The sequence below is a fragment of the Dothidotthia symphoricarpi genome (assembly GCF_010015815.1).
Source record: "Dothidotthia symphoricarpi CBS 119687 unplaced genomic scaffold P153scaffold_5, whole genome shotgun sequence".
NCBI classification, from domain to species: Eukaryota; Fungi; Ascomycota; class Dothideomycetes; order Pleosporales; family Dothidotthiaceae; genus Dothidotthia; species Dothidotthia symphoricarpi.
The window spans coordinates 375676-402410 of record NW_022985012.1 but is presented as its reverse complement, the minus strand read 5'-3'; the positions used below and the strand labels follow the sequence as shown (position 1 = coordinate 402410).

General features: G+C 52.3%; 13 protein-coding genes across 13 annotated transcripts; 3 read left to right on the top strand and 10 right to left on the bottom strand.

Annotated features, from left to right (window-relative positions):
- Nucleotides 1-198: 198 nt before the first annotated feature.
- On the top strand, nucleotides 199-1561 carry P153DRAFT_382883 (oxidoreductase-like protein; the record flags this gene model as incomplete). Its single annotated transcript, XM_033670186.1, has 2 exons — nucleotides 199-951; nucleotides 1010-1561. 2 exons carry the CDS (start codon nucleotides 199-201, stop codon nucleotides 1559-1561), a joined length of 1305 nt encoding a protein of 434 aa, XP_033526377.1.
- An 890-nt stretch (nucleotides 1562-2451) lies between these two features.
- P153DRAFT_382882 (uncharacterized protein) lies at nucleotides 2452-2996 on the bottom strand (the record flags this gene model as incomplete). Its single annotated transcript, XM_033670185.1, has 2 exons — nucleotides 2452-2743; nucleotides 2824-2996. 2 exons carry the CDS (start codon nucleotides 2994-2996, stop codon nucleotides 2452-2454), a joined length of 465 nt encoding a protein of 154 aa, XP_033526376.1.
- A 177-nt stretch (nucleotides 2997-3173) lies between these two features.
- Nucleotides 3174-3947, bottom strand: P153DRAFT_182686 (uncharacterized protein). The gene has a single exon (XM_033662377.1). It carries the CDS (start codon nucleotides 3771-3773, stop codon nucleotides 3351-3353), a length of 423 nt encoding a protein of 140 aa, XP_033526375.1. The 5' UTR covers nucleotides 3774-3947; the 3' UTR covers nucleotides 3174-3350.
- A 4191-nt stretch (nucleotides 3948-8138) lies between these two features.
- On the bottom strand, nucleotides 8139-9060 carry P153DRAFT_334404 (uncharacterized protein; the record flags this gene model as incomplete). The annotated part of the gene is made up of 2 exons (XM_033665611.1): nucleotides 8139-8786; nucleotides 8827-9060. The coding sequence occupies 2 exons, from the start codon at nucleotides 9058-9060 to the stop codon at nucleotides 8139-8141; spliced, it is 882 nt and encodes a 293-aa protein (XP_033526374.1).
- Nucleotides 9061-9220: 160 nt separating this feature from the next.
- Nucleotides 9221-13209, top strand: P153DRAFT_421049 (uncharacterized protein). The gene is made up of 8 exons (XM_033672283.1): nucleotides 9221-9400; nucleotides 9453-9594; nucleotides 9645-10529; nucleotides 11397-11497; nucleotides 11715-11848; nucleotides 11903-12086; nucleotides 12136-12448; nucleotides 12496-13209. The coding sequence occupies exons 1-8, from the start codon at nucleotides 9250-9252 to the stop codon at nucleotides 12782-12784; spliced, it is 2199 nt and encodes a 732-aa protein (XP_033526373.1). The 5' UTR covers nucleotides 9221-9249; the 3' UTR covers nucleotides 12785-13209.
- Nucleotides 13210-13281: 72 nt separating this feature from the next.
- P153DRAFT_182582 (uncharacterized protein) lies at nucleotides 13282-15822 on the bottom strand. Its single transcript, XM_033662376.1, has one exon. The coding sequence runs from the start codon at nucleotides 15764-15766 to the stop codon at nucleotides 13718-13720; it is 2049 nt and encodes a 682-aa protein (XP_033526372.1). The 5' UTR covers nucleotides 15767-15822; the 3' UTR covers nucleotides 13282-13717.
- Nucleotides 15823-16273: 451 nt separating this feature from the next.
- On the bottom strand, nucleotides 16274-17656 carry P153DRAFT_364445 (thioredoxin-like protein). Its single transcript, XM_033667612.1, has 5 exons — nucleotides 17485-17656; nucleotides 17173-17430; nucleotides 16765-17111; nucleotides 16484-16697; nucleotides 16274-16420 (listed from the first exon to the last, which is right to left on the bottom strand). The coding sequence occupies exons 2-5, from the start codon at nucleotides 17261-17263 to the stop codon at nucleotides 16410-16412; spliced, it is 663 nt and encodes a 220-aa protein (XP_033526371.1). The 5' UTR covers nucleotides 17264-17430; nucleotides 17485-17656; the 3' UTR covers nucleotides 16274-16409.
- Nucleotides 17657-17779: 123 nt separating this feature from the next.
- On the bottom strand, nucleotides 17780-19302 carry P153DRAFT_364444 (uncharacterized protein). The gene has a single exon (XM_033667611.1). The coding sequence runs from the start codon at nucleotides 19166-19168 to the stop codon at nucleotides 18257-18259; it is 912 nt and encodes a 303-aa protein (XP_033526370.1). The 5' UTR covers nucleotides 19169-19302; the 3' UTR covers nucleotides 17780-18256.
- A 290-nt stretch (nucleotides 19303-19592) lies between these two features.
- P153DRAFT_373823 (uncharacterized protein) lies at nucleotides 19593-21441 on the top strand (the record flags this gene model as incomplete). Its single annotated transcript, XM_033669480.1, has 3 exons — nucleotides 19593-20256; nucleotides 20309-21056; nucleotides 21111-21441. 3 exons carry the CDS (start codon nucleotides 19593-19595, stop codon nucleotides 21439-21441), a joined length of 1743 nt encoding a protein of 580 aa, XP_033526369.1.
- Nucleotides 21442-21500: 59 nt separating this feature from the next.
- On the bottom strand, nucleotides 21501-22225 carry P153DRAFT_364443 (DNA-binding TFAR19-related protein). The gene is made up of 3 exons (XM_033667610.1): nucleotides 22063-22225; nucleotides 21995-22005; nucleotides 21501-21936 (listed from the first exon to the last, which is right to left on the bottom strand). The coding sequence occupies exons 1-3, from the start codon at nucleotides 22176-22178 to the stop codon at nucleotides 21644-21646; spliced, it is 420 nt and encodes a 139-aa protein (XP_033526368.1). The 5' UTR covers nucleotides 22179-22225; the 3' UTR covers nucleotides 21501-21643.
- A 236-nt stretch (nucleotides 22226-22461) lies between these two features.
- Nucleotides 22462-24367, bottom strand: P153DRAFT_429199 (uncharacterized protein). The gene is made up of 4 exons (XM_033672759.1): nucleotides 24220-24367; nucleotides 24117-24169; nucleotides 22814-24046; nucleotides 22462-22759 (listed from the first exon to the last, which is right to left on the bottom strand). Exons 1-4 carry the CDS (start codon nucleotides 24296-24298, stop codon nucleotides 22718-22720), a joined length of 1407 nt encoding a protein of 468 aa, XP_033526367.1. The 5' UTR covers nucleotides 24299-24367; the 3' UTR covers nucleotides 22462-22717.
- Nucleotides 24368-24500: 133 nt separating this feature from the next.
- On the bottom strand, nucleotides 24501-26221 carry P153DRAFT_364441 (uncharacterized protein). Its single transcript, XM_033667609.1, has 7 exons — nucleotides 25942-26221; nucleotides 25733-25878; nucleotides 25638-25670; nucleotides 25529-25587; nucleotides 25296-25476; nucleotides 25011-25243; nucleotides 24501-24963 (listed from the first exon to the last, which is right to left on the bottom strand). Exons 2-7 carry the CDS (start codon nucleotides 25760-25762, stop codon nucleotides 24897-24899), a joined length of 603 nt encoding a protein of 200 aa, XP_033526366.1. The 5' UTR covers nucleotides 25763-25878; nucleotides 25942-26221; the 3' UTR covers nucleotides 24501-24896.
- Nucleotides 25790-26726, bottom strand: P153DRAFT_394162 (uncharacterized protein; the record flags this gene model as incomplete). Its single annotated transcript, XM_033671291.1, has 3 exons — nucleotides 25790-25866; nucleotides 25942-26416; nucleotides 26520-26726. The coding sequence occupies 3 exons, from the start codon at nucleotides 26724-26726 to the stop codon at nucleotides 25790-25792; spliced, it is 759 nt and encodes a 252-aa protein (XP_033526365.1).
- Between the last annotated feature and the right edge of the window lie 9 nt (nucleotides 26727-26735).

Here is a 26735-nt window from a genome sequence, read left to right as displayed (position 1 = left end):
ATTTGCGTGAAGATCATACCGGACCCAGATGTCCCGAATGATGACCTTCATATGTCGTTGACATTAGGGTAGTGGATTATGCCCTCCACTCGCATGAGTTGAATCTTGAGAGTAACTTGACATTGGCAATCACTTCGACTCTGGAATACAACACCACATAACATCACTCCCACACATAGCATCTCATCCCACCACACAATGACAGCCAAACCCGCGATCGGCTTTTGCGGCCTCGGTGCCATGGGCATCGGAATGGCGACGCATCTCGTCAAAGCAGGATACGCGGTAACAGGCTTCGACCTATACGCACCGTCCCTAGAAAGGTTCGCTACAGCAGGCGGCATACCCTCGACTTCGCTCTCCGAGTCGGCAAAAGACAAGCCATTCTACATCGTCATGGTCGCCGCGGCTTACCAGGCACAACCTGCTCTGTTCGCCGCCGAAGGGATAGTTCAGGCGCTACCGCACGGCGCAACGCTGCTTTTATGCTCGACGGTGCCGAGCGCATACGCAAAAAGCGTGGAGAAGGCGTTGGTAGACGCCGGACGGGACGATATCTACTTCGTTGACGCGCCCGTGTCCGGAGGTGCAGGGCGTGCAGCCGACGGCACGCTGAGTATTATGGCTGGAGCGTCGGAAGCGGCGCTGCACAAGGGCAAATGGCTGCTCGACGAGCTGTCTGCGCCGACGAAGCTGTTCATCGTGCAGGGCGGCATTGGCGCAGGGAGTAATATGAAAATGGTGCATCAGGTACTTGCTGCAGTGCAGATTCTGGCTGTCAGCGAGGCGTATGGGTTTGCAGCGCGATTGGGCTTGAATGGGCAGGATGTGTATGAGGCGGTTGTGGGGGGTGAGGCGTGGAGTTGGATGTTTGAGAATCGAAGTCAGAGGACGTTGAAGGAGGATTACTTTCCTGGGGCGAGTGCGTTGACGATTATCTTGAAGGACACGGTGAGTCGTTGACTTTTCTATACATGGCAAAAGATCGTGCGCTGAAGAATAATCACAGGGAATCATCACCTCTACAGCACGGAGTGTAGACTTCCCTGTAACACTCTGTTCCGTAGCAGAGCAGGTTTACTTCTCGGCGCTTGATCGCGGATGGGGTGCAAACGACGATGCCGGGGTAGTTCGCCTGTGGACATCAGAGCCCGTCTCCAGTATCCAAAGCACACTTTCCGCCGACGAAAAGAAGTCCAAACTCCAGCTCGTCTCGGACCTACTAATCGGGATTCACATCTGCGCGGCAGTAGAAGCGATTCTACTCGCACAACGGGTTGGCATTCCATTATCTCAATTCTACGAGTTAGCATGTGACGCCGCAGGAGGCAGCGTCATGTTCAAGTCCTTCGGGGGCAAGTTGATACCACTTCTGAATGGGGCGACACAAGATAGCGTATCAGTTTCTTCGGAGCTGGTCAGAAAATTGAGAGGAGCAGTGGAAGAGGCGCAGACTATCAAATGTCCTATTCATCTCGGGAGTGCAGCGCTGAACTTGATGCTTCAAGCGGGGAAAACTGCAGATCAGATGGCATGGTTGAGAGTTTATGGGATGCTATAATATGGGGTAGCTGAGTTACGCTTGACGAGGAAGTTCTGTTTCCATAGTTGCTCAAAAATGCTTGTGGGTGAAAAGTGGCTGCGACACTTCGTTGAACTCCCAATGAGATTGAGTTATTATGAAGGCATAAAAACAAGTTTGTCTCGATATACACGAAGCGAAAGTTCTGTCATGGAGATTAGTCACGGTTCTCACACGAGCGTAAGATCGACTCTTTGGATGCAATTCATACTGTTAAAGTCCTTTAACAGAACTCGACTGGAACTGTGGATGTCACGATCAATGACGAAATAAATCATCACGCCTCATCGCCTATACACTGCCAGACGGATGTCGATGGTGTGATTATAGTAGTGATGTAACCTGCGACAATTTACATGATGAATATCAGCTTATGATCATTCCAGTCGCCAAAGCCACAACACCCTGGGCTAGTAATAAGAGCTAGGATAAGTATTTTCAGAGTTGCTAGGATCATTACCCTCCAGGATAAAGGCTACCGGGGTTGAGTCAGGGTCCAAGAACGAGGTGAACGCGCATTAAGCGCGGTAAACTCTCTCTATCTCCGATGTAAAGGACATTGCGTCTGGGGATAAGGACCGCTCCACGTGTCAGTGCCCTTATAATGTCGATACCACAGGTCTAGTTTCAAGTATGAGGAGTACACGCAATCGCACGTAAGCACTCCGCGTTTCAGACGGGCGTCGTGCATGAAGTGCATGGTTCTCCCGACTGCTTGTTTCAACGACGAGCAGCCTGGGTGCAAACGACGTATTTATGAGTAATGTTCGTGGCGGTACCAATGCTTCGATACGAAGCATATCAGGTGCCCGAAGGCATGGGTGCTGGCATTCAGCCTGTGCAACGTCGTTATGGGAATTGCGATTTGACTAGGTGCTAGGATATCCGGAATCCGGTCGTACGAGCACTTGTGGCGCTGCGTGAAGGTGGAGTGTAAGATAAGCAGAGTCTGACAACCGCATGGTGGATAGACGGATTTGTAAGACTTCTGCGACATCATGAGCCTGGGAAGGCTGTGCTTCGTCCTGGCCCGTTTCATGCGTGTTGATGACTTGATGATTTCGTGATGTGTGGCTTGAGGCGAGGGTGACACCGATGACCAGGGCGACAAGCACAAATAGCAGCAGCTTATCGCAAACAGCTACCGTTGGGAGGAACAGCCTGGAATTTACCAGCGGATGTTGTTCAGCATATCATCGGTGTGCAAGAGTCGGCAAATGCATCATCCTTGAACGGCAAACCGGTGTGCGCAAGGACCCAGGAACCTAGTCGTTTGGTCTGCTGACAGGCTCGCTGTCTGTATCGAGTTTTGGCGTTTTTGCTGATGCATGAGAATGTGACTCACAGAAGGCTGCTGGCCGCCTAACCGATGGTGACGCACTGATGTCGCGGCGTCAAAAGTGTCGAGGCCCATCTCCAATCCACAGGTACCTTGGTGGAACGTGGTTTATGGATTGCAGAACGCCATGAAGATCTGCTGGCAGGGGTTGGAAGGACGATGATGCAACGTGGCGCATGCACATGTGATGGTGTGCCTGAACGGTTGATTGCAGGAACCCATGTGTTGTGGCGGCAGCAGTGCAGGTATCAGGCGATGGCGTCAAATGGCCTGCAAGTATCCAAGAAAACCCAATTGGTATCTCTCGCCAAGATTTCAACTCCCAGCTCTTTCAATATCGATGCCAACACTGTAGAAGTGATGAACGAACCGGGGGCCCGTGGGCAACCCTGCCCATTCAGAAACTCAGATGCGATTCAGTCGACCACCTCAAAATATAGACCTAACTATGGTGATGTAACCTTCGTAATGCAACATACTCAATAGACAGGTAAGGCCGCGGCGCGGTTTGGACACAAGGCTCTGGATTGATTGGCAGATGGGTGACTTACGGTGGAGCTGCCCATCATCCCAATTGAATGCTCGGCATTCATGCCCACTGAGAAAGGTTTTGGCTACACAACGCCAGAGCATGCATTGACAAAGACACGCGCTTAGATTTGGTTGAGTGGAGTGAGAGTCCGACGAGGGCTCCGTGAATGCCCTGCCGACCAAAATGTGGGTACAACAAAGGAATTGTCTTTCAAGTTGGAGCGCCAAAGAGGGGGTGGCTGCATCCGCAAACAGTACTCCTTGAGGTACTAGTAGTGAAAGCAGATGGTATGACAAGAATAAGGCCTCTAGTACAGTCATACTTACAGGCGATGCTTCGAGTCCAACATAGCGAAAGGTTGCGCACAGGCAATTGCAACCGAGCCGCAATCCATCGTGTCTGCAATTCCTACTACACGACCCGGACGATATGAAACGATACCCACTGTACTGCCTTGCGATACGGGGCAAATGTCGTGTACGCGGCGCCGGTCGACTGGTGAGGGGAAAACAAAGAAAGTCTCTTGGGGTGGAGTGTATATTCACTCATGCGGAATGAGCGGGACAAAACCGAACAGGGTTGAGGCAACTCGAACTAAAAGCAGCTATCTACAGAGGCTAGGGCGGACGAAAAGGTCCTTCGTCTTACCGGGCTGAAGGACGACATCATCAAAGCGGCCTGCCCTGACTTGGCAGGGAAGAGGGTGTAGGAGTCTGGTACGCGACTGGCCGAGACGCAGGCACACAGCAAGTTAACGTGGATGCGGGGAAAATACGAAAGTTTGTTTTTTGTTGAACGTTATTCAAGGTACGCGCAGTTTGTAGACGGTTGTAAGCGAAGACATCTATCAATGCAATTGCGCACGTTTCAGATTGAGCATCGAGACACATGAATATGATGAACGAGTGATTATGCAATTAATACTAGCTAAAAGTCAAATTGGGTATACGATGGTAGCCTCCAGGCTAATAGGAACTCCCAATAATAGTACACAACCGTGGCCGCCTCAGCGAGCCAAGCGCCAACTGATGCAGCGCGAAAAACAAAACAAAAACGTCAATCGCTCGATATTAAAACTAGCTATGCCGTTCCGTAGCTGGAAACAGGCAAGCGTAAAGAGTAAGAGATCGATAGTATCCTCCACCCGAGCCAGCGCGTGTGTACAGTCGAAGAAGAAAAAGCGCACTATATGCGGTGTCCTTGAGCCGCGAGTGGCAAGGCGCAGAGAGTGCGACGCTTGGGTGTGGATGGCTTGCAGAGTGCAAGGCTCAATCGCAAGGCACGAGAGAGCAGCGTTACCCGAGGGTGTATTGGGCATTTAGTTGCCCGGATGACCGGAGTTCTGATGCACCAGATGCATGGAAAATCAGATGGTGCTGAATGCTGCAAATGCTCTGCATCGCGGCGGCACGACAGGTGAAGAACAGTGTGCATTTCGATGTCGGGTGGGGCGTATTAAGGTAACGTGGAGTGGGTCTCGGGTAATGATGCGGATGTACATCGAGAGAGATACGCCAAAGCCATTCGCGAGTCGCAAGGAACAAACATGGTAAGAATGATTGAGCGGAGGCCGTGCTTATTTCGAAGGGACCGGGGGCAGAGGGCGCGTTGGTGGCGGTCCAGGGCAGGGAGGAAGGTTTTGCGATGACATGTTGGACTCCTCGTAGATCATGGCGGCCATTGTATGGGATTGTGTTGGAGATGGAGTGCGAAGCTGATGTAAGGCGAGAGTGTTGGATGGATTGGATGATGAGTGAGGCAGACAGTGACTCGAAGTGTTGTTGTTGGTAGTGGTGGATTATTGGAGATAGGTAGCTTTGGTGGTGTGCGTTCGGCTGTGTGATGAAACAAGAATACCACACCGTGGGGGCTTGGGATATTTATGTTTGTGCTCAGATTACAAGAGTCGGTCAGCTACGTACTTTTGATGATGTGTGTAATCATACTAGGCACCACATGGCACGGCCCAAGCGGTGAAGCAGGCATTGGGCTGATGGACACGAAAGGGGTGGCTCCTGGCTTGTGCATGAGCTAACCCATGCCGAAACTTCGCCCACCCCCGTCAATTCCTGAGCACGGGCGAGAAGAAACACGAAAACGTCCTACTGCTCGTCGTTTCATCGCCCTCGTGACAGTGTGAAAATCGCGTTGATCCAATCCTGACATGGTATTGTCGCCGGCTTGTGGCCTTAGCAACTTCCCAGGCAAGGCAGAAGGATGATTCACACGAGCGGGAAGCATACCCAACTCTGACATCATCCATTGAGGCAATCTACCTGATCTTGGAAGCCTTACTAGTGCGAACGGTCACGATAAATTGAAACGTAGCCTTCCTTTCCAAGAATGGTCGTCTCAAACGGCCACCTGGGGATCGCGTGAAAAACGGAATTGCTTGCCAAGATTCAGGAACAGGACAAGGCTGGCTTCTAATCCCGTATCAAGACCCTAGTTCTGACACTGTGACAGCTACACAAGTGTGGTGACGGACATTTCGATACCCAATTTGCGAGATCGCAGGCATGAGCACGGGTGGCAGCCTCCACCGTATCTTGGTAGGATTGCTTGACGATCTAGCGTATGCGACGTCTTCTCCCGTGCTTCTTCCAGTCTTCCATCCAATTTCGCACGGCCCCTGGAATTTTCTGCCCCACGGTGTATGCTCGAACCCGAGAGTGAGCTTTGCGGATGATGCTTGCAAATTTCCCAGCCTACTCGCCTCGTTTATCCTGGAAAGCCGAATCAGAGGCAAGGGAGCAGACGATGAACCTGTCAGCTTTTATTTTTGTCTTTCGGCAAACAGCTTGCTGTGCTTGTGCGACTCGTAATCATCAGCATGCACGTAATCAAGCTGAGGGCAGACGTCGGCACCTTGCATCCCTTACCAGCTTCTCACAGCAAGCCTCCGGCGGGCACAACTGGCTGGCATTTGAGCCCTACGTGGGAAACATATTCTAGACGGTCGGCGGCGCCAGAAAGAGACACAACTGCGGAATGCAAGCCACCGGGCCCTTCGCCAACGACAGCTCCCGGAGGATAGGAAAGGGCGGACAGCGCTAGGGCTAAGATGCCACATGGCCACCACACTTGCAGCGTCAGGATGGCGCTTGCGTTTGCATTTGCGTTCGCTTGCTTTCTCTCCTTTCTTCTGCGGAATGTAGACGCAGGTAAGATTGTTGCAGTGCTTGGCCGGTTTAATGCGCGTTGTAATAACAGGACGGCCTCTATTTTGGCGGAGAAAAGTTTTCTTTGCTCCGAGGCTGATCTTCAGGGGCCAGCCACTGTGATGCTCAAAGCGGAAATTTGTCTCCAATGTCCATCACCTTTTCCGCACACGGAAATACTCTCGCCACACCTCGGGCTGATCCACCGAACCTCTGCTGATACTGTTTCATGTTGGTGGAGAAGAACTTCAGCTGCCGTCACATAACAGATTGAGTTCCTGCAGCGCGAACGGAAAAATGGTACCAAGAGAACGTTTAAAGTCCCGGCAGATTGGACGGTGCGGAGAGGAGCGAGCAAAGGCCGAGACTGCCTTGGTACACCGTTTACTGACAGGCTCGCGTCTTGAGGGCCAAAGCGCTTTACCCAGCTGAATCAATTGCGTGATTGCGTATCAAACTCGTGGTCTTGCATCACGCAAGCGTTCGAGCAATCAACCGTAGTCTTAACATAGTAGAACCCCATCGATTCATGGACTCCAGCACTTAGTTTCTGATACCAAGCACTGCCTGCACTGAAGATCAAGCTGGTACGGCTAGATAATTATGGTAATAAATGTAGTAGACGAAGAGTGTTCGTCGTCACACATGTCATTGCCCCGCCGAAGAAACCTTTGATGGCTCAGAGTACGCTTCTACCTGCAGGTACAGTATAGACCGTGCGCTAGGTGTGGCTTGCGTCCGCTCTCTAGAACAGTTGACCACTGTAGCGCGACGAGATGTTGAACTCGGCATACCCGAAGACACGCCGACACTTTTTTTTCTTTTCGGTAGAATAAGGTTTGGTCAAGAAGCAAACATGAGTGTATTTTTGGGTCGATTGTGTCGCTGTGAAGGCGTGTGTATCATGAGCATGTCTCGGATAGTTGATCAGCTTCGCTATCTTTGCCCAAAGGAATTCTAGACACTTCGAGTAGCGGAATGTCACTCTGACTCGTTCGGAGCCGCTTGCTCGAGTCATTCCACATTTTTGAGAGAACATGTTGAACTATCAGCCACACTGTTCTAGAAACAAGCCATTCCCCCAACAATGTTCTGTTATCCTACCACCACTCTCGGGACAATGCATCATCTTCATGTATTTGGTGAAGCCTCTCTCTCGATGCCTTTTCCAAAGCGACGGGAGGATATATGAGGCGAATTAGGTCGTAGTCATGATGTATTGAGTCATGGTCATGATGTATCGAGTCGAGATGTCGTAATGTGTAGCTTCAAAGGACTGTGGTGGCCTCCGGAGTGCAGGGTGCTCATCGAGGACCGCGTATTCATCCAGACGATCGGGAAATGTGTCACTGTGGACATCCACGTGTCAATGAACCTGACGATGAAGCCACCCCGCGTCAGTTTGGCCGATGGGGTCCTGCGTGACAAACGTCTGTTGTTCCTTCTGGTAAGTCCCCGTATAGTCTCGTCGTAGATTTTGCCGTATTTTTTTCATTTTGATAAGGGAGACCTGCCTCTTCGCATTTATCCGTTGTCCTCGTCTCCGCCGACCTGTTCCAATGCGGCTTGTGTCGATACCCAATTCTCCAGCATTGCCTGGCTAGATGCAGGTACCACGCTGACTCCTGCTTGAGTCCTCACGCCACGGCGCTTCACAACGAGGCAAAGAATGCGCCCGTAAATGCTGAAGCCATCATACGACGTGTTAAGACCAAGTTTCTTTTTGTCGTCTTGCAATCCCTCATCGACTTCCTCATCTGCATTATCCGATCGTCCATTGGCTTTACGTGTTTTGGTAGTCGATCCTGATACAAACAAATTCGAATCGTCACTATCGTCGGCATGATCTTGATTAGAAGTTGCTTCTCGGCGGCTGTTTCGCGTTGATCGGGCCGACTGTTGCAACTGTGCATCCGATTCGGGTATGTCGGCAAGATGGATTACGGTCTCTTCTTCTTCATCCCGGATTGTAAGGGGTTCCATAGTACCCTCATTGATGATCACCGGCTGATCACTTGTCCCGGTCGTCAGCCAATTGGTGAGTTTCCCCGAATTACTTTGTATGCGAGGCTTGTCTTTGAAGATCTTCTTCTTTGTTAGAACAGAGTGGCGGGAGGAAAGCTCTGTCAAGAAGATAGAGACTTCGAAGTCGTCTGGAACAAAGTCAGCCGTCTATGGATACGCACATCGCTTTGGACATGCCCTCAATCACAACATCTTTCACTCCTTTCTTCTTCGATTTGCCCCCGCCCTTTCCTTTGGCTCGTTCGTTCTCTTCTCGAAGTTTGGGAAGTACAAGTGGTCGTATGGCTTGGATGACGCGTGGTAGCGCTGGGTCGTCGCGTTTCAATAACCATGCCTCCGCATCAGCGGGTCGATCGAGATAGATGCGTACTTCAAGAACAGAGTGCTTTGTAATTCGCAGGTATCGTCTGATGGGAGCCATATTCGTTGAATCGCAATGCTGACGTGTTATTGCAAGGGCTGAAAGAGGACTGACGAGATGCGCTATCACGTGCGACTATAATCGCCAAGCTAGTTTCCGATTGGCGAGTTATGACTAGTAATCCGTTTTGCAGCATACCTTGCTCGCGCGCAAACAAGCACCATTTCATGCTGCAGCACAAGAAAGACGATGGTTTTAGAACTTCATGTATGGGGTCCCGCCTTTGGACTTCCCTCTATAGATGCCGAGTGTGTAGGGACAATAGCGTACTGTCAACGTGCCATCCCCAAGGGAGAATGGTCTCTCGTTGCTGGCCATGACACATCAATTGGCTTTACAGGTACAGTTACTCGTTACGTTCTTTGTCTGAGTCCATACTCATACAGCACTAGAAAGCTTACCAATACTATATGATGATGGAGTTGCAACAGCAACCGGTTTTGAGGATATTGTCGCATATCTACGCAATTACCCGGCAGCCACCAACGATCTCGATGCTAGACTTACAACACAGCAACAGACCGACAGGACTGCGTTAGTGGTGTTTTGGTATATTCAGGGGCTGTCATCTGACGAGTTCACAGTTTCATTACATTTCTCCAATCCACCGCGACTCCTCTACTCGATCTCTTGCTCTACGTCTCTGCAGAGAACTATAACACCGCCACTTCTGCTGCCTATACTGCGATTCTCCCTTGGTACGCCAATTACACCGTTCCACCGAAACGGCGAAATCTAGCGAGAACACGGACAGCCCATTTGGGTCTGGACAGCTTGGATGTGGACACAACAGCTGAGGGAGGATATGCGCCAGGTCGAGGGACCGCGTCGGCAGAATTTGAGGCTGCAAAACGGGCTGCTGGGCTACCAACAGACAGCAAGCCCAGCACTCTAAGTATGGGTCGTGGTAGAGGTATTGGAGGTTTCTTGGGTGCTCCAATACATGCAGCGCGGATCAGGCTCGACGCTTTATCGAATGAGCTTCTGGAGCCACTATCGGAGCTCTTGGGAGAGAATGGCTACCTTCTCGGAGGAAATCAGCCCTCCAGTCTGGACTGTCTCGCCTTTGGCTACCTGTCACTGATGTTCTATCCAGCAATGCCCCAAGCATGGCTAAAAGAGACAATTGAGACGAAACACCCCCGCATTGCCGCATACATTCGCAAGTTACGGCAGAAGCTCTTCTGCGCCGAAGAGATCAAAGCCGACGACGTGTGGTCCATTTCGACCCGCGCGATAGACACGGATTCTCAAGTAAGAATTACACAGAAAGATATGTTCTTGCCGTGGCGGTCGAGGCTCCAACCGTTCTCTTCACACGCGCTGGCTGGGGTACGAGAGTTTTTTGGAAGCCTTCCTTGGGTCTCTTCAGTCTTGCGACGAGATGTAGTCCTGCCCTCGGGGTCATTAACCGACTTGAGACATGTACGATCAGCTCTTCCACCTCCCCTATTTGTCAATACTCTATTGTGCTTCACGGCTGCTTTTGTTGTAGGACTAGCGTCGCTTTCCATTCGTCATCGCCGCTCTCCTCGCGATGGAGAGCTCATTTTCTGGTCTTTGCGCCCGAGTGTTGGTTTGGGGGAGGCTGGAAACATATTGAGCGTTCTCAACCAACTACCCAGCGGAGGGTTTGCTCAATTGTAGGCCTCATTGTCATAAATTCGGGTGTATGATTTGGACTCTGGTGGCGTAGCTTCTAACGATACCCAATTGCAATGTTCGAAGTCTCCTTGCACTGTCGAGGAAGGCTCTGCGATCCCGTGCCGCAATCTGCCGGGTTTGGTGCCATGTACTTCCAACGGTGTCATTGTCACAAAACCAATGTGCACTTGGGCGCATAGCAACGTCACCTAGGCGTGACTATACTGTGACAGGCTGGGCGCTGGGGTGCTAGCTTAAGCCTTCGTTACTACAAACAGATTAGACTTTGCCACAGGTGCGTGTTTGTGTGAGCACGTTGTGCATGACTTGTACAAAAGGTGTTCGCAGACTCTTTTGCACAGGCAAAGGCTTACGTAGGGCTGGCTACTGTAACGGGACTGATTGGGCAGCACACGAGGACCTGTACTGCCGATCGAAATTGACAGCCAAGGTCCCTCGGGTTGGGCTGCGCAATGGTGTGGATTTAGCGGAGAGCGGATGATCGCCATGCACTGACCCAATACTACGTCATCCCTGAGATCCTCGCGCGACTATATTACCTCGATCCGTCCATGCCGGGGGCGCGAACACGACTCCACGGCTCACATTTCTCCAAACCCACAACTTATACACATCCCAAACTCTACACTCCATACTCTTCACTCTACCGACATCATGCATCGCACGTACAGCATGCGCCAATCTCGCGCGCCCACGGCGTCGCAGATTCAGAACCCCCCGCCTCCGTCGTCCTCGACGAAGAGCGGGCGCTTCTTTGGCAAGGCCAACATCGGTACGTTACACATCATTCTTTTGCGTCATCTGCATACTCAGTATGCTGTCTTTTGAGTTCGGCGCAGTACGCATGCTTTGGCCTTACCGTCAGCACTTGTTGTTTCGTTGCGCAGTTACACCTTTGGCCTACGCCTCGTATACGCTCGGATGCATTACTCTCAACTCTACGCCGCCATGATAGGGTGATTGACGCTAATTCATGATCCTTGTTGCAGGCCATACTTTCCGCCACAAGGCCGCGGGCGCCATGGGACCTGATCTCGCCAAGAAGCTTTCTTCTCTAGTGAAGATGGAGAAGAACGTGATGCGCAGCATGGAGCTTGTTTCCAGGGAACGTATGGAAGTGGCCGTAAGTTGATGCAATTTCGGATGCAACTCCGACATGTACTAACTGTCCTCTTAGCAACAACTTTCTATTTGGGGCGAGGCTTGCGACGACGACGTGTCTGACGTCACGGACAAGCTTGGTGTATTGATCTATGAAATCGGCGAGCTTGAGGATCAATTCGTCGACCGCTATGATCAGTACCGCGTTACCATCAAGAGCATCCGCAACATTGAAGCTTCGGTACAGCCTAGCCGTGATCGTGGGTTTCTTCCATTTTCTGCATCTATTCCAAGCTGACACATCTGTAGGCAAGCAGAAGATTACCGACCAGATCGCACAGCTCAAGTACAAGGAGCCTAATTCACCTAAGATTGTCGTTCTCGAGCAGGAACTCGTACGCGCTGAGGCCGAATCTCTGGTCGCTGAAGCCCAGCTGTCGAACATCACTCGTGAGAAACTCAAGGCTGCTTTCACCTACCAGTTCGATGCTATGCGCGAGCACTCCGAGAAGCTGGCCATTATCGCAGGCTATGGCAAGCACCTCCTCGAGCTCGTTGACGATACCCCGGTGACTCCCGGAGAGACGCGACAGGCGTATGACGGATATGAGACTAGCAAAGCGTATGTTGAAGGTGATACGTTGGTTATCAACTACTAATTTGTTCCAGTATCATCCAAGACTGCGAAGATGCCCTCACCAACTGGGTTACTCAGAACGCTTCCGTATCCTCCAAGTTGTCGCAACGCTCCCGCACACTTTCCCAGCGCCGCCGTAACCGCGTTCAGGGCGAGGGCATCGACCTTTCCGGTCAGGACCAGGATCTTGACAACAGGGAGTCTGGTCTTTGGATCCCTGCCACCCAGCACCAAGGTAATGGCTACGATGACGAGGATGACATTCACTCCACTATCACCAGCGAGCATCGTGGCAGAGAGGATGAGAGGGCCCTCGCATAAACGTCTTGTTGACGACCTGTGCAGCGATCGGCTCTTTGTCTTCTAATAGTGCGTCTGCGTCTCCGCGACACACGATGTATACCCCTGACGGAGCGTTTGACGGCGCAGCGGATCTATGTTCGACCTATCAGTGCCACTTAGGCTTGGCTATTTGATGAATGCGTTGGATGATGGCTTTGGACGACTACTTTTTATTTACGGCGGACTCAGACCTCAATCGGATCTTGCGTACATAATTCTTTGTTTTAACGAGTTCACGACGTTGCAGGCTGGTCATCTATTTGAATGTAACAGTCTCATCGAGATAATAGTAGAACTACTTGCTCTATACTGTGTCATCCATCTACGTGATGTGGGGGTAATGTCGACTTCGACATTTCGACCGCTTCGTACGTTACTGTTCAATGCATGTAGCCAATCAATCCACAATAACTTTGATTTGAACGAACAATTTTTTCAATAAGGATCGACGTTTGTATCGAGTATGAATTTGGTAAAGTAGAATATGGGTAAAGTGCAGTTGTGTCAAAGCTTATAAATTATTTCTACCATAACAAGTAACAGCAGAACCATTTTGATAGATCATCACTCGAATCTTGACACCAAGAGCCTGCTCTGATCTCCGAAGTGAACACTCCAGCGAAATCACCAAATGTCGATGATCTCTGTAACCATCGGCCAATGTTGGGCCTCTCGTCCACAGCAAACACATAAGGTCGTTGCGCGGCTCTACGCAAGTAGCATCCGCTGACCAAAACATAATGCTGGTCCTCTTTCCGGAATATGAATGGAGCATCCGCATCGTCCAGTACCCATATTGTATCATCGGGTCTCATTACCGTGCGCGTAAAGCCCATTAAGCTTTTCGTAAAGAAAACTGCCATCACGAAGTGACACATTGCTAAACAAACGATGCTCTGAAGTTATTCACATTCATTCGTCGGAAGCGTGAGGCCAGGCTTGCACAGGAGTTGAGTCTGAATGCTGGTGCACTGGTCGCATGGGGTTGTACGGAGTAAAACTTGGCAGGAAAGGATATGCCGGCGGATTGCTACTAGCTGGGGCTGTTGGTTGGAATCGGGGTGTAACTGACGAGAGATTGAGCTGCGTTCCGTCATTAGCTGTGAAGAAGTGGAAGGGCAGGTCTCCCGCGCTGTGGCCTGGTCTCTGGGTGTTCGCCAACATTGAAGAGGTTGCGAGGGAAGAGGAGGACTTTGCGTCGGCCCATTGTAGGATGTTCCTGTTTAGTACGATCTGACTTTCGTCGTCGTCTCCTTCGGAGAAGAGATACGTAGCCTCCTCTAGGGGAGCGGATGGTGGAGCGAAGATAGACGGGACCGGTGCATGAGACTTGTTCGTAGACGTGAGGATGAAAGACCTGGTGTCTAAATGGGTATTCAAGTTCAGTAACTCTCGCGAGTTATCCTGAGGTTGCCCGCTAATACCTGCGGTCGGCCCTTGGTTTGTGGGTGGCTGTGGATGTGTTAAACCTGGCCGTGCTTCCATCAGTTTTTCTCGCTCTCTCATCTTTTGCTCGTCTTTCGGCTTCAGCTTGTAACCGGCCCGAGCATACATTTCCGGGTATCTTATACGGAATCGATCACGCAGGTCTGTTGGATGGCGTGCGCTGAATCCCAGCTCGTTGTCGTCGCGCATCGAATGCCACGTTGCGCCGTATCTTTCGAACCCTTTCAGTAGGTTCGTGTCGTCTTGAGCGGTGAACTCATGTCGTTTCCGACGCTTGTTTCTGACGAACGGTCTTTGGATACCGATCAAGGCTAAACTTGTTGATTCCATTACATGCTTGTGTTTTCGTTGTTTGCCGATAGTCTCCTGCTCCATTGTATGCTTCACGCCAACATCGTCGTGGTTGAGAATATTGGAACTGCCGAGCATAGTTGTTTTGTCGACAGAGACCGTAGAAACCTCCTCCCGGGAATGCTTTTTTGATCTTGTCTTTCTGAGTCTCAGGCCTTCACCAGGACAACACACACGGAACCGGTCTTTCAAGTCTACGGCAGTCCGTCGATGGAACACAAAGTCTGGAAAATGCAAAATCTTTTTCCAGTTGCCAATACCGAATTTGCTGACTCCAATAAGCAGATCTTTGGTCTCCTGTTCGGACCACGGATTCCGCTTCCGGCCCCGTCGGGCTATGTTGCTATGAACGGCCGTATCGCTTGAGGGTAGTTCGAGCGTCTGGCCTTGCCCGGTGTCTGAGATTTGTACGAAAGGTACTGCTTTGGTCGTCCTCGCATCTTTTTCCTCTTGATGTTGCTGACACGTATCAGCCCTGTGCGCTCTACTAGCAGTTTCCGTCTCATCTTGTTTACTAGCTCTTTCCGTCGGTCGATTCTCCGAGCCCACCTTCACTCCAACATCTTTTCGAAACCTGTTGCTTTCGCCAATAATGGGAGGAAACAGCTTGCCTTCAGGCGGAAGCGGGGGCGGTTGGTGGAGACCTTGCAATAGTGGTGGTATTCTGGCTCTTCTCGTTGCCTTCCTAGGTAGCTGAGGCAACTCGGGCAGTTTTATCAACGAGTTTTCGTATACAACTAAAGAAGGCTGGATATGGTGATCTTGGGGTTTTCGTTCATCGTGCAGAACCTCCGGCGAGTTCAGTAACAGATCACGGAGTCTTCCGTTGAAAGGCGTAGTCAAGGACGTCAGAGTAGCAGACGCATCCTGTGGAACGTGAAGCGTTGGTTCTCCATTGTTCAGCACCTGTGCAAGTGGAGCACCTGGTTCTTGCCGAGGTAAAGTCGCGTGAAATTGAAGTTGTTTTGCTTCTTGATGAACGTTGACCACGGTATCGCCAGGATATGGGGTCGAATTCAGATGGGTATGTTTGTTGGGGGCAACACGCTCGACCGGGCCCGACCTTCTCCAGGCATTAGGCGGTGATGCGAACGGGGAGATCAGAGCAGGTGTATTTTTCTCGTGAAGAGAATCGCCAGGTCGTGAAGCGGCTCGGAATTCCATTATGAACCGCTCCGAAAATCATTCTTGGTCGTCATATATCCAGATTGGAGTGTTGAGTTTCGGAATGTTGGGTCACGGAAGGCGTTGTTCTAGCCATTGGCCAAGACACTCTGAAACCCACCAATAGGCCCATGTCAGCGCCGTCCTTACTACACCCTTTTACTAGTCTTCTCCGAAGAACGCTACTGTCTGAACGAGGCTTCAAATGCGCGTGCCTGGAGTTCATTCAACCTTGGATTGCTAAACCAAGCATTGTATGTGCGCATCCTGCGCAGAAACCATGGCTCGGTTACTGCGCCACAAGTCGACACAATCCCATCACTATTCACGGCACTGCGAGAAACCACATGTCTGTCTACTCAAGATGCAATTTACTGGTACAGGGTATATCTCTGAGTTGGCACAAGGCTTGGATTTGAGGTAATGTACGGTGTATTGATATAGGATTGAATGAAGTCGGTTTAGGATATGATACAACAGCAAAGAGGATACAGCGCTTTCAAGAGTCTGTCTGCTGGTTGAGGAATTGGAACAAATAAGCAACCCAATCCTGTTTATCTAGCGCCTGAGCAATGCTGGGTGTCTAACGCGATGAATGAATGATGATGCGGTGTGCTGAAATACGGCATGTTACAGAGAAGACTTAGGACGTTCCTATACATCATCAGTATGTGTGGTCTGACATGGACAGGTGTTGACTAGGTAAAAAGGACGTACCGTTTGTCTTGATAGTAGCATCCGACATCTTAGTGTCGGCGTGCACTTTGTCGAGGTAGGCCTTGTTGCCCTCGGGAGTCGCCTTGATAGTGTCGTCGCCTGGGCTCCAGTTCGCGGGGCACACCTCGCCGTACTTGTCGGTGAACTGGAAGGCGTCGATCAAGCGGAGTGTCTCGTCGACACTGCGACCCACAGGGAGGTCGTTAATAGTGATCTACGACAGCACAGCATTAGCCACGTCCTATTCAAGCATGTATGCCTCTCCATGTCAAGACACGCACCTGTCGCACAATCCCATGCGGGTCGATCAGAAACAGGCCCCGCAGCGCAATACCCTCCTCCTCAATCAGCACGCCGTAGTCTCTGCTGATGCTATGGTTCTTGTCGCTCAGCAGCGGGATGTTGATTTTGCCCAGCCCGCCGTCCCTCTTGCTTGCATTCGTCCATGCGAGGAGGCTGTATTCGCTATCTGTGCTCGCGAAGACGACGCGGGCACCACGGGCCTCGAAGTCGGCGGCCCGGTCGCTGAATGCGAGGATCTCGGTCGGGCACACAAAAGTCCAGGCCATGGGGACGAAACCGAGGACTAGCCATTGCTTGGTCGATGTGTAGGCTGTGAGATTGAGCTCTGGTGCGGATTAGCCTCGATGGTGCGTGTGATGTGGTGTATCTTGATTCTGTGGGTGTACCTTCGAAGGTTCCATCGACGACCGCGGTGCCGGAGAAGTGTGGCGCAGGCTTTTGCACGCGCGCCTTTGGTGTATATGCAGGGAAGGCCATGATAGGGTTGAGTTTCAGAAGGTAGTACAAGGCGGAGTTAGGGGACCGGTTGAACGTATCAATGGTAAATCTCGAGGTCAACAGTGGGACAAATATATGTGAAAGTAGGTAGAAATGGGCGACTATCTCTAATTGACAGATGTGTGTATGAAATTATGTTTGGAGGTCTAGCACGAAATATCAGCAGATAATTCGCAACAATAAGTCACACCGCGACTAACCTCACGTCAAGATAAGCGTACTAGGATCTTCGCTGTGGGTCGGCTCTGGCAGACGTGGAACGTTGCGGAGCCTCAAGCGGTTATATGTTAGGCCTGATAGAAGATTCCAAAGCATGCGGGCCGCTGCAAAGCCTTCCGTCATCGGCGTCTTCGGCATCATGTTCGAGGCTCGTCTGCTTACAAGATGCCGTAGACTTCGCGCGATCAAACGTCACATTTTCACAATGCAATAGTATTGTGGAACCGTTATTTGTTGTGCATGACATGTGACATGATATACTCAGCCCATTTTCCAGCCGAGGGAAAGAAAGAGTACATCAAAGTCTTGAGTCGTCCTCCCTTGTACCTGCATGCCATCCTAACGGGTGGCTTGATCTAAGGGCGTTATCGCACGTGGTGTCGTGCATCGGTCGTGCATATCAAACCTTGAATGCCGTCATCGGACTGCTATCTGACCCCGTTCCAGTGACTCGAGTCATACACGGCATGTAACTCAAAAGCTGTAGTTCAGCTCGCACAACTAACAATCTTTTTGCTGACCGAACATTGGAATCGAGAACCTCATGAGTGAAGACGGTGTCGCTGCAGGCTACACAAGATTCACGAATCCTGCTCAGTCCTATTTCGACCCTCAAAAGTTACAAAATATGGGTATCATGATAGTCCACCAACGCCTCCACGAAGAGCCCATCCCCCACATATCTGGGTGTACACCTGCGCTTCTTGTACAGCTTCGTCACCTCATCTCTTTGCTTTCAAGCCCTCAGATTTCTTACTGTGTCATCGATCTCCTTACCAGGCCTCTGATAGGTCCAATCGCCTTTCTGCTTAGAGCAGCATCCCGTCCTCCCCCCCTCGTTCTACAGATAGCTTTGTCAACCCTTCCATCCTTTGTGATGCCCATGACTCCTGTCCGGCCATCGGACCAGGTGACAGTGATCTGTCTGACCGCTGCATCGGATTCAAGATCGGTGATGCGTAGAGATGCGTCAGCAGTCACATCTTCCTCAGCATCCGAGTTATCGTCGTCGCTCACGAAAGCATTGAGAATGTTCCCCGTGGATGTGAAGCTTGCATGTCCGTTGTCTTTGGATGGCTTGGCGTCTGGGAGGCCTGCTTCTTTCCTCAGAACTTCGACTGCCCGAGTCCGCATATGCCAGCTGACGAGCTCTTTCCTCAGCGACCGTCCAAATCGCACCAGATCCTGCTCTGGTTCCTTGATGCTTTCTGCATCTTTTGAGCCCACCGGTATCCACTTGTGCGCCAGCTGCTGTAGAGGGATGCATGTCGGGACAGTATGACGGTGTATCTTCAACACTTTTGCGCCGTCGCTCTGCTGAAAGGTAAACAAAACATGGTACGTCTCGACGAATTTCCCGCTGATGGAGACGTCGATGCTGACACCAAGCACATTTCCATTGTTTACTGCGTGGGGGTCGGGGTCCTTGACTTTGTACGCTGTCACGCCGGCGCAGGCGCGGTATATGTTCTCGATATTGCGTCTTGATTGTTGTTCTATAACGCGCTTTGGGAGTTGGTCGGAGCTGCTACCGTGGGCGAGACGCGCTGCAAGGTGGGGTTGCGAGAGGAGGACTGAGGCGAGGTTTGCACGGTGTGCATGGAGTGTGGCGATGCGGGTGTGCAGGTCGCTGATGTCCGAGTCCAGTTGTTCCGCCGTGTCCATGGTTGGTGTTGTTGTCGACAGCTAGCCGATGGTGTCGATGTGGATAGCGGGTGCTGGTGCCGAGGCGCGTCCATCGCGGTGGCACGTGTTCTGCAGGCGTAGCGTGAAACGGGCTCTGGCCTCCACAGGGGAGAGGCCACATCTGTGCCATGCAAGATCCAGGGACCAGCAAGTCGGGGCCTGGTGCATTCATCGCTGCATGCCCGTGTCCGCATCATAGTATTTCCCTTCCCGCTCCCTAGTAACACGGACACGAACACGAACACGAAGACATTCTCTAATTCACCAGTCGCTCTCTATTCGTCTTTGTTGCTCCTTCCCTCGTTGATGCCCCTGCCGCCTGATCCCTGACCACTCCGATCAACCTTTCCTACCTCCGCGAGCATTCCGACAGCCCCGCCGGAACTTGTCCACACGCACCCCAATGAGCAAACGAGCCTCGCGATCCAAGAACCGCGGCTCGCTACCACACAAGAGCTCCCACGACTCGCTGCGCCCGGAAAACGGACATGCGACTGGCCCCGCCATGAACGGCCTCGTCTTGGAACACCGGCGCAAGCACGCCTCGATCGACAGCACCTCGCCCTCGAGCCAGGCCGCGTCGCTGATGGGCAGATCGTCCTTTTCCTTGGACGATGAAGTGCCGCAGCTGGGGGACAAGGACGAGGGCCCGTCGCAGGGCTTCTTTGACCTGTCCAAGAAGGACCAGAGCAACTTCCTCCTCCTCGTGCTGCTCTACTTCCTCCAGGGCATTCCCATGGGCCTGGCGCATGGCTCGGTGCCCTTTATCCTGAAGAACAAAGTCTCGTACTCGGCCATTGGCATCTTTTCTCTGGCCGCCTATCCCTATTCGCTGAAGCTGCTCTGGAGCCCCATCGTAGACGCCATGTGGTCGCCCTCGATCGGCCGCCGCAAGAGTTGGATTCTCCCTATCCAGACCATTTCCGGCTTCTCCATGATATGGCTGGGGAGGCACATCAATAAGATGATGACAGACGCCGGCGAGACAGAGAGCGGTGTTTGGAATTTCACATGGTGGTGGTTCGCGCTTGTGTTCCTGTGTGCTACTCAGGACATTGCTGTTGATGGCAAGTAAACCGTCCCATATAAGCTCATCTTCACCATGCTAACAATGACCAGGCTGGGCCCTTACCCTGCTCTCCAAAAACAACCTCGCATACGCCTCCACCGCGCAGACTGTCGGCCTTACAGCCGGCCAGTTCCTCTCCTACACTGTCTTCCTTGCCTTCAACAGCAAGGACTTTGCAAACAAATGGTTTCGTCCAGCCTCCGCGCCTGCCGAGACTGGACTTATGGAACTCGACGGCTACCTCGCCTTCTGGGGCTGGACATACCTCATTGTAACCTTCGGTCTGGCGTTCATGAAGCGTGAGGACCGCGACAAGAACACAGACGGCATCTCCGAGGTTTACAAGACCATGTGGGGAATTCTGAAGTTGAAGAACATCCAGAGCTTCATCATCATCCACTTGATTGCCAAGATTGGCTTCCAGGCCAACGACGCGGTTACCAGCCTGAAGCTCCTGGACAAAGGCCTCAAGCAGGAAGAGCTCTCCCTCGTGATCTTGATCGATTTCCCAGTTGAGGTTTTCCTCGGGTACTACATCGGAAAATGGTGCCAGACATATCCTCCAATGCATATCTGGTGTTGGTCTTTCATGGGCCGACTGGTTGCAGCAGGATTTGCGCAATTCGTTGTCTCCATTTTCCCTGCAGGTGGAGCGACAACCGGCACTCTGCTGCTGGTGATTGCCGAGCATGTGCTGAGCACATTCATGAACACGGTCATGTTTGTCTCGGTCAGCGCATTCCACGCAAAAATCAGTGATCCCGTCATTGGAGGGACGTACATGACGCTTTTGGCTACGTAAGTTCCTCATCTCGACCCTTTTCCTCTATCAGTACACTAACAAATCCACAGCGTGTCAAATTTGGGCGGTACATTCCCCCGTTTCTTCGTCCTCAAGGCTGTCGATATGTTCACCCAGGCCACCTGCCAGCCTCCTGCTATCCCACCCAAAGCCGGCCTTCTCAAGGGCGACCTCATCACAAAGCCTTTCTCATGCGCCCTGGAGGCGGAGAAGCACCGCTGCCTGAATGGTGGGGGAGCTTGCAAGATCACGACGGACGGCTACTACATAGTCAATATTCTCTGTATCATCATCGGTGTGGTGACCTTCTGGCTCTACATCAAGCCCGCTGTTATGCGGATACAAGCCCTCCCGTTGCGGGCGTGGCGATTAGCAGGCTAGAAGAGGACGGGTGTATAACAGTAGTAGTTTTGGGACTCGTTTGCATGTAGACGATATAAATTCAGTCTGTTTAGAATTCCACACGTTCGAAACGAGTCTTTCTCGAGACCTACAAGTTACAACTCGCTCACTCGAAAGAAAAAAGAAAACGCCTACCAATGCATGCCACCTCCTGCCTTCATCCCCGTCCCAAGCCCACCCATCAAACATCCTTCATAAGTTCCTCCAACTCGTCATCATCGTCCCAGCCCCCTCCCCCCCGCCGATTCACCACAATCCGCCCCTTGCTCTCCTCTTCCTTCTCGGCCACGGCGCCCAGAATATCCTTCAACTGCTCCTCGGTAACCTTCTGCCGGATCTGGCCCGAGCGCGCGAGCGCAATGAGTCGGTTCTCGATGTCGGTTGCGCGCGACTCCTTCACGAGCCGGATGCGGCCCAGGCGGTCGGCGGCGTCGGGGAGCAGGATCTGCGAGAGGATGTGCGTGCGTTGATCGGCTGGGAGGTGGGGGTTAGTTGGGTGATGGGAGAGAGCGGGGGGCGGGGCGTGAGGTACCTTCGCGTTGTCTGTGGAGGGTTAGGGTTTAGTTTGGGGTTTGGAATGGGTGGGTGTAGGGCGCGCACTGCTTTCCGTCTTGCTCTGAGCTGTCTCCTCCTCCACCACCGCCGCCGCCACCGCCTTGCTGCTGTAGTTGCTGTAGGCGCGCGCGGCGCAGGTCTTCGAGGTCGGCGTCGGCCATGGCGCGTGGGATTTTATTGGCGTGGATGAGGATGTGGTGGGTTGGTTTAGTTTGGCTTGGTTTGGGTGGGGCAGTCTGTGTTGTTTATTATGTGCGGGGTGGGGTAGAAGTTATGATGGGTGGGGAGACTCGGAGGTCCGATGTGATGAGGGGAGGGGCAATGTGAAGAGAAGAACTTGTCGAATCTGTGCAGCCTGGTATCATGTGTGACGAGATTTTGTGGTAGAATTTCTCTATAAATTACAACGTTTTCATGTCTAGTTGGCATAGATTGTGGCATCTTGAGGTCAGGGTGGAAATTAAAACGGGTAGACTTGCGAGCAAGTTTACAAGTTCATTGAGACTATGATTTACCATCATAGGCTTATTGATAGCAGTGCAGAAAACTCGTCTGCTTACCATAGGTAACCTCTCTTTTGCAGCCTTGAGTAAGAGACAACCCCGTATTATTCCCAACGGACAGCCATATCCCTAGCTTCTCAAGATGAAAAAACGTATCAAGATATCTACCTCCATGACCACCCAAGCAAACCCATCTCTCATCGTCGGTCGCTATCGTCGTTCCTCGGCTCGAAGCTCAGCTATTAACTGTCAGTCAAATACACCATTCAAAGTCCAAGATCGGATCTATATACCTGGTTCCCGTTGTAGAACTGCTGTCTTGGTTCTCCCGCCCTCTGATCAGCAAGTGTCCGTACCCTGACGCCCGGCGTATCTGTTGACTCAGGTTGTGGTTGTTGCTGTCGCTGTGCGCCTCCAACAGTCTGTCCCTGTCTCTGTCCTTCTCCCTGCGCCTGTGTTCCTGAACCATATCCAGTCACCGACCCCAAAGCATTACCCACATACCCCATAGCCGATGACACAAGACTAAACGCGCCAGGCAGCATACGACTCGCTGTCCCCACGATACCGTTCCCTGAGTCGGTATAGGCTTCTGTGTATCCCTTCACCGGAACAAGAACTAATGTCGCGCTGGGAGCTAAATCGATATCACCGAGCGTTTGATTCTCGTCGCCAGCGGAGAGTTCGCGACTCGGTTGTGGAGCTAGTATATGTCTGAAGAAATACGGTGGAAGTGATTTGTTGTTGATATTCGGATCGTCTGCACCGAGTTTCGAAAACTCTTTATCAACCCAAGAGCGCACGTCGTCCTGTAGTGTGGCTGTTCGTGGGAACGTGGATCGCATTATTCGTCCGTCGAACAGCCTGACGTTGAGGTGGACAATCTTTGCTTGGGAGCCCCGGGAAGAAGAAGATGTTGTTGATTGTGATTGCGCTTCTGTGTGTGTGGCTCCATCTCGCTCTCTTTCTCTTTCAGCTTTCCTGGCCTCTGCGTGCGCTTTGCGTGCTGCCTTGTCTGCCTCTATCCGGCCTTTTATACGTGCCAGCTCGTCTGCCTCTTGCCGTTTCTTCTTCCGGAGTGCCTCACGGGCGGCTAGTTGTGCGGCGCTCGGGGTTGTGGACGGTGTTGAGGTGCGAGGCTGAGATTCTGAAGTTGAGGCGGCCTTCTGTTTGCCTTTGGCTTTCGCTGACGGTGTAGAAGTAGGTACTGTCGTTGGTGTATGTACTGCAGGCGCAGAAGGTTCTGTTGATCCATAAAGATCATCCTCAGCCACAGCCGCCGGGACCTGGGATGCAGATGTCGAGCTCGCGCCAGGAATCTCGCCAGCACCGCAAACTCTCCTAATCTCATTCACGAACTGGTCTTTGCCCGCCTCACTCCCAAGCTGTAGCTGCAGCTTCCCATTCTGTATGACGATAAACGTAGGCGCATTCTTGATCTCGCAGAAGGCTGCCAAGAACCCGGCTTCGGTCGATCCAGCTTCGAGGCGTAAGAGGACGGCTTTCTGAGCGAGGAGGTTTGCTATCTGGCAGTTGTCAACAGCTGCATGGATGGGTTGGGAATACCAGCTGCGTGGTCAGGAGGAAGATGCATACCCACCCGCTCGTCAGCCACTCGTCCTCCCATTCCTTACTTGTTGCGCCTTCATCTATCACGCGTAAGCTCTTTGTCTTCGTAGGTGTTCGAGCGCGAACTTGCCTCGCACAAAGCAGGCCACTAGTTTCTGTTGCTGGATAGCAAGCGCAATGCCACTCTGCAAGGTTCCTTGGTGGAACATGTTGTTTATGTTGTAGTTGAGTGGTGGACATGCGCGGGGCTACTCCGATGGAAGCTTAGGATGCAGCTGCAACAAGGATGTGGGATGCACGCCAGGCTGAGCTCCCCACTCACCAGCGGGGATGCCGAACACAGGATGCCGAGGCCGATAGAGTCTAGTCACAGATTCACGATCACGCGTTCACAAACTCGCTGCAAGGAGGTGTAGACAAGAAATTATGATGCAAAGGCCAGAGTCTATCGAGCATGCTAAATCCAAAGTTACATGAGTCCATCGCGCCAAAAGAGAGAGTAATGCAGCGAAGAGCCATAGCCGTCTTTGTCCATGTCCCTTCTGCCAGATATACTGTGTATTACGAAGATGCACGATGCTGCAGAGCAATGCTAGTTCATGAGTAAAATGGTGAAAATATTGTCCACCCATATGGCCATGGGTTTCTGGGGGCGCATCGTTCGTGCCTCGAAGTGAAGATGTGGTCCTTCTCGCAGTGCTGGGTTGAATGTGGTCTGATGCTGCATCGACGCATTATATTCAAGCTCCCAACTCGTCTTCGATTACACCAAGCTGCCACCCCATATGCGCTTGTTTGTTGTGTTATTTATAAGATGGTGCAGTTCTTCTTCTTCTTCTGGGCAGATTGCGCGGGACGAGGGCTGAGTACAGCGCTTTGTAGAGTTAGTCACCATTGCTTCGTCGACTTCACCATACGTACCGAATAGCCTCGTCGAAAACGCTCTTCAGGTTGCGTTGTGTCAACGCAGAGCACTCCAGGTACTTTTGTGCCTTGATCTCCTTGGCAACCATGACCGCCTGCTCGTATTGAATTGGTGCCATCTTCTTCTGCCTCAGAGACTCTTTGGTTTGCTCGTGATCCCTCAAGTCAAGCTTTGTGCCGACGAGGATGATTGGCACACCCGGCGCGTGGTGGTCGATCTCGGGATACCACTACGAGTAGTTCAGCGTGGGTAGTTTGTTTGGGGGGGACATGAAGCCTTACTTTTGCCTTTACGTTGTCAAACGAAGGCGGGCTGACGATGGAGAAGCAGATGAGGAATACATCCGTCTGCGGGTATGAAAGAGGTCGCAGTCTGTCGTAGTCTTCCTGGCCGGCGGTATCCCACAACCCAAGGCTTATGGGCTTCCCGTCAACCATGACATTTGCCGAGTAGTTGTCGAACCTGAGCTCCAATTAGCTCCCCGGGTCTGCATACGGCGGTGTGTCGCACTCACACAGTGGGAATGTATTCTCCGGGGAAGGCATTCGTTGTGTACGAGATAAGCAGACATGTCTGCGTTGTTAGCGACGAGGAATGCGATACAGCAGAAAGCGGTGGCTCACTTTGCCAACGGCACCATCGCCTGTCACGACGCACTATCGAGCTGTCAGCGGCCGATACGGGGTGTCTGGGGCGTGCAGATGCAGCAGGGACGGACCTTCAAAGACTGGGTCGCGGGAGCAGCCATGGTGGAGAGGTGTTGTATGATTGCCGTCTAGTTAGGGCAGTCTGCGCGGGAGCCCTGTGCAGCGGAGATGGAAGGGCGGTGGACGACGACGAGGCGAGACGGGGCTGGTCAAAGGTCTGCAATACGGGCGGATCAGATGCAAGTTGCTGTACGGGGCGCAGAGAGAGTGGAGGACGCACCGGAGAGATCGTTCGAGTTCCTGGCAGCTGCGCAGGAGCTTCTGCAGCGTAGGGGGGCGTTTATCGCTTGGCGGCGGCGGGAGAAGCGAGCTTTGGTCGATGGATGCAGGATGCACGAGTCGACGGACGGGTCACACCGGTGGGGGTCGAGTCGCTGGGGAGAGCAGCACTGCTGAGGTTGTGCAAATACAGGCGGCCGATCAATGGGGGAGCGATGCAGCGGCCTTTTCTGGCTCAGGCAGGCGCGTATGGGCGCGGCGTCCTCAAACCAATATGCGACGCCCTCACACGACCTCTCACCACCAATGCACGCCTCTACGAAGCCTGATAGGCACGCGCACGGAGCTTTCCCACGGTCGACCAGCGTCCCGATTCGCAGCCCGTCGCCGCGCTTCCCTGCTATCTGCGACACGCCCTCTGTCGAGTGGCAGCGACACCACACGCAGTTGCCAGGTGCTCGTGCCGTATCATTGTTCTGTTCTTCGTAGACACTCGCGCGGCATGTCATTCACAGCATCGCCGCAAACTGCACCATTCATCCTTTTTTAGCGTCGTGATCGACCTGCCTTGCTGCATACTTCCACTCGCCAGCCGGTCCGCGACACTTTCCTATTGATCCGGCCCGCACTGGCATCTATGTCGCGACCTTCCATGCCTGCGCTTGCATCACGGTCCCACAAACCGGCATGTATGGGCGGGTGAAAGCTTGTGTCAACGGAACTTCGGCCGCTGTTTCGAAATCGCTGGTGTGCAACTTGACTGCGGACCTCTGAGACAGCCGCCATTATGGACCT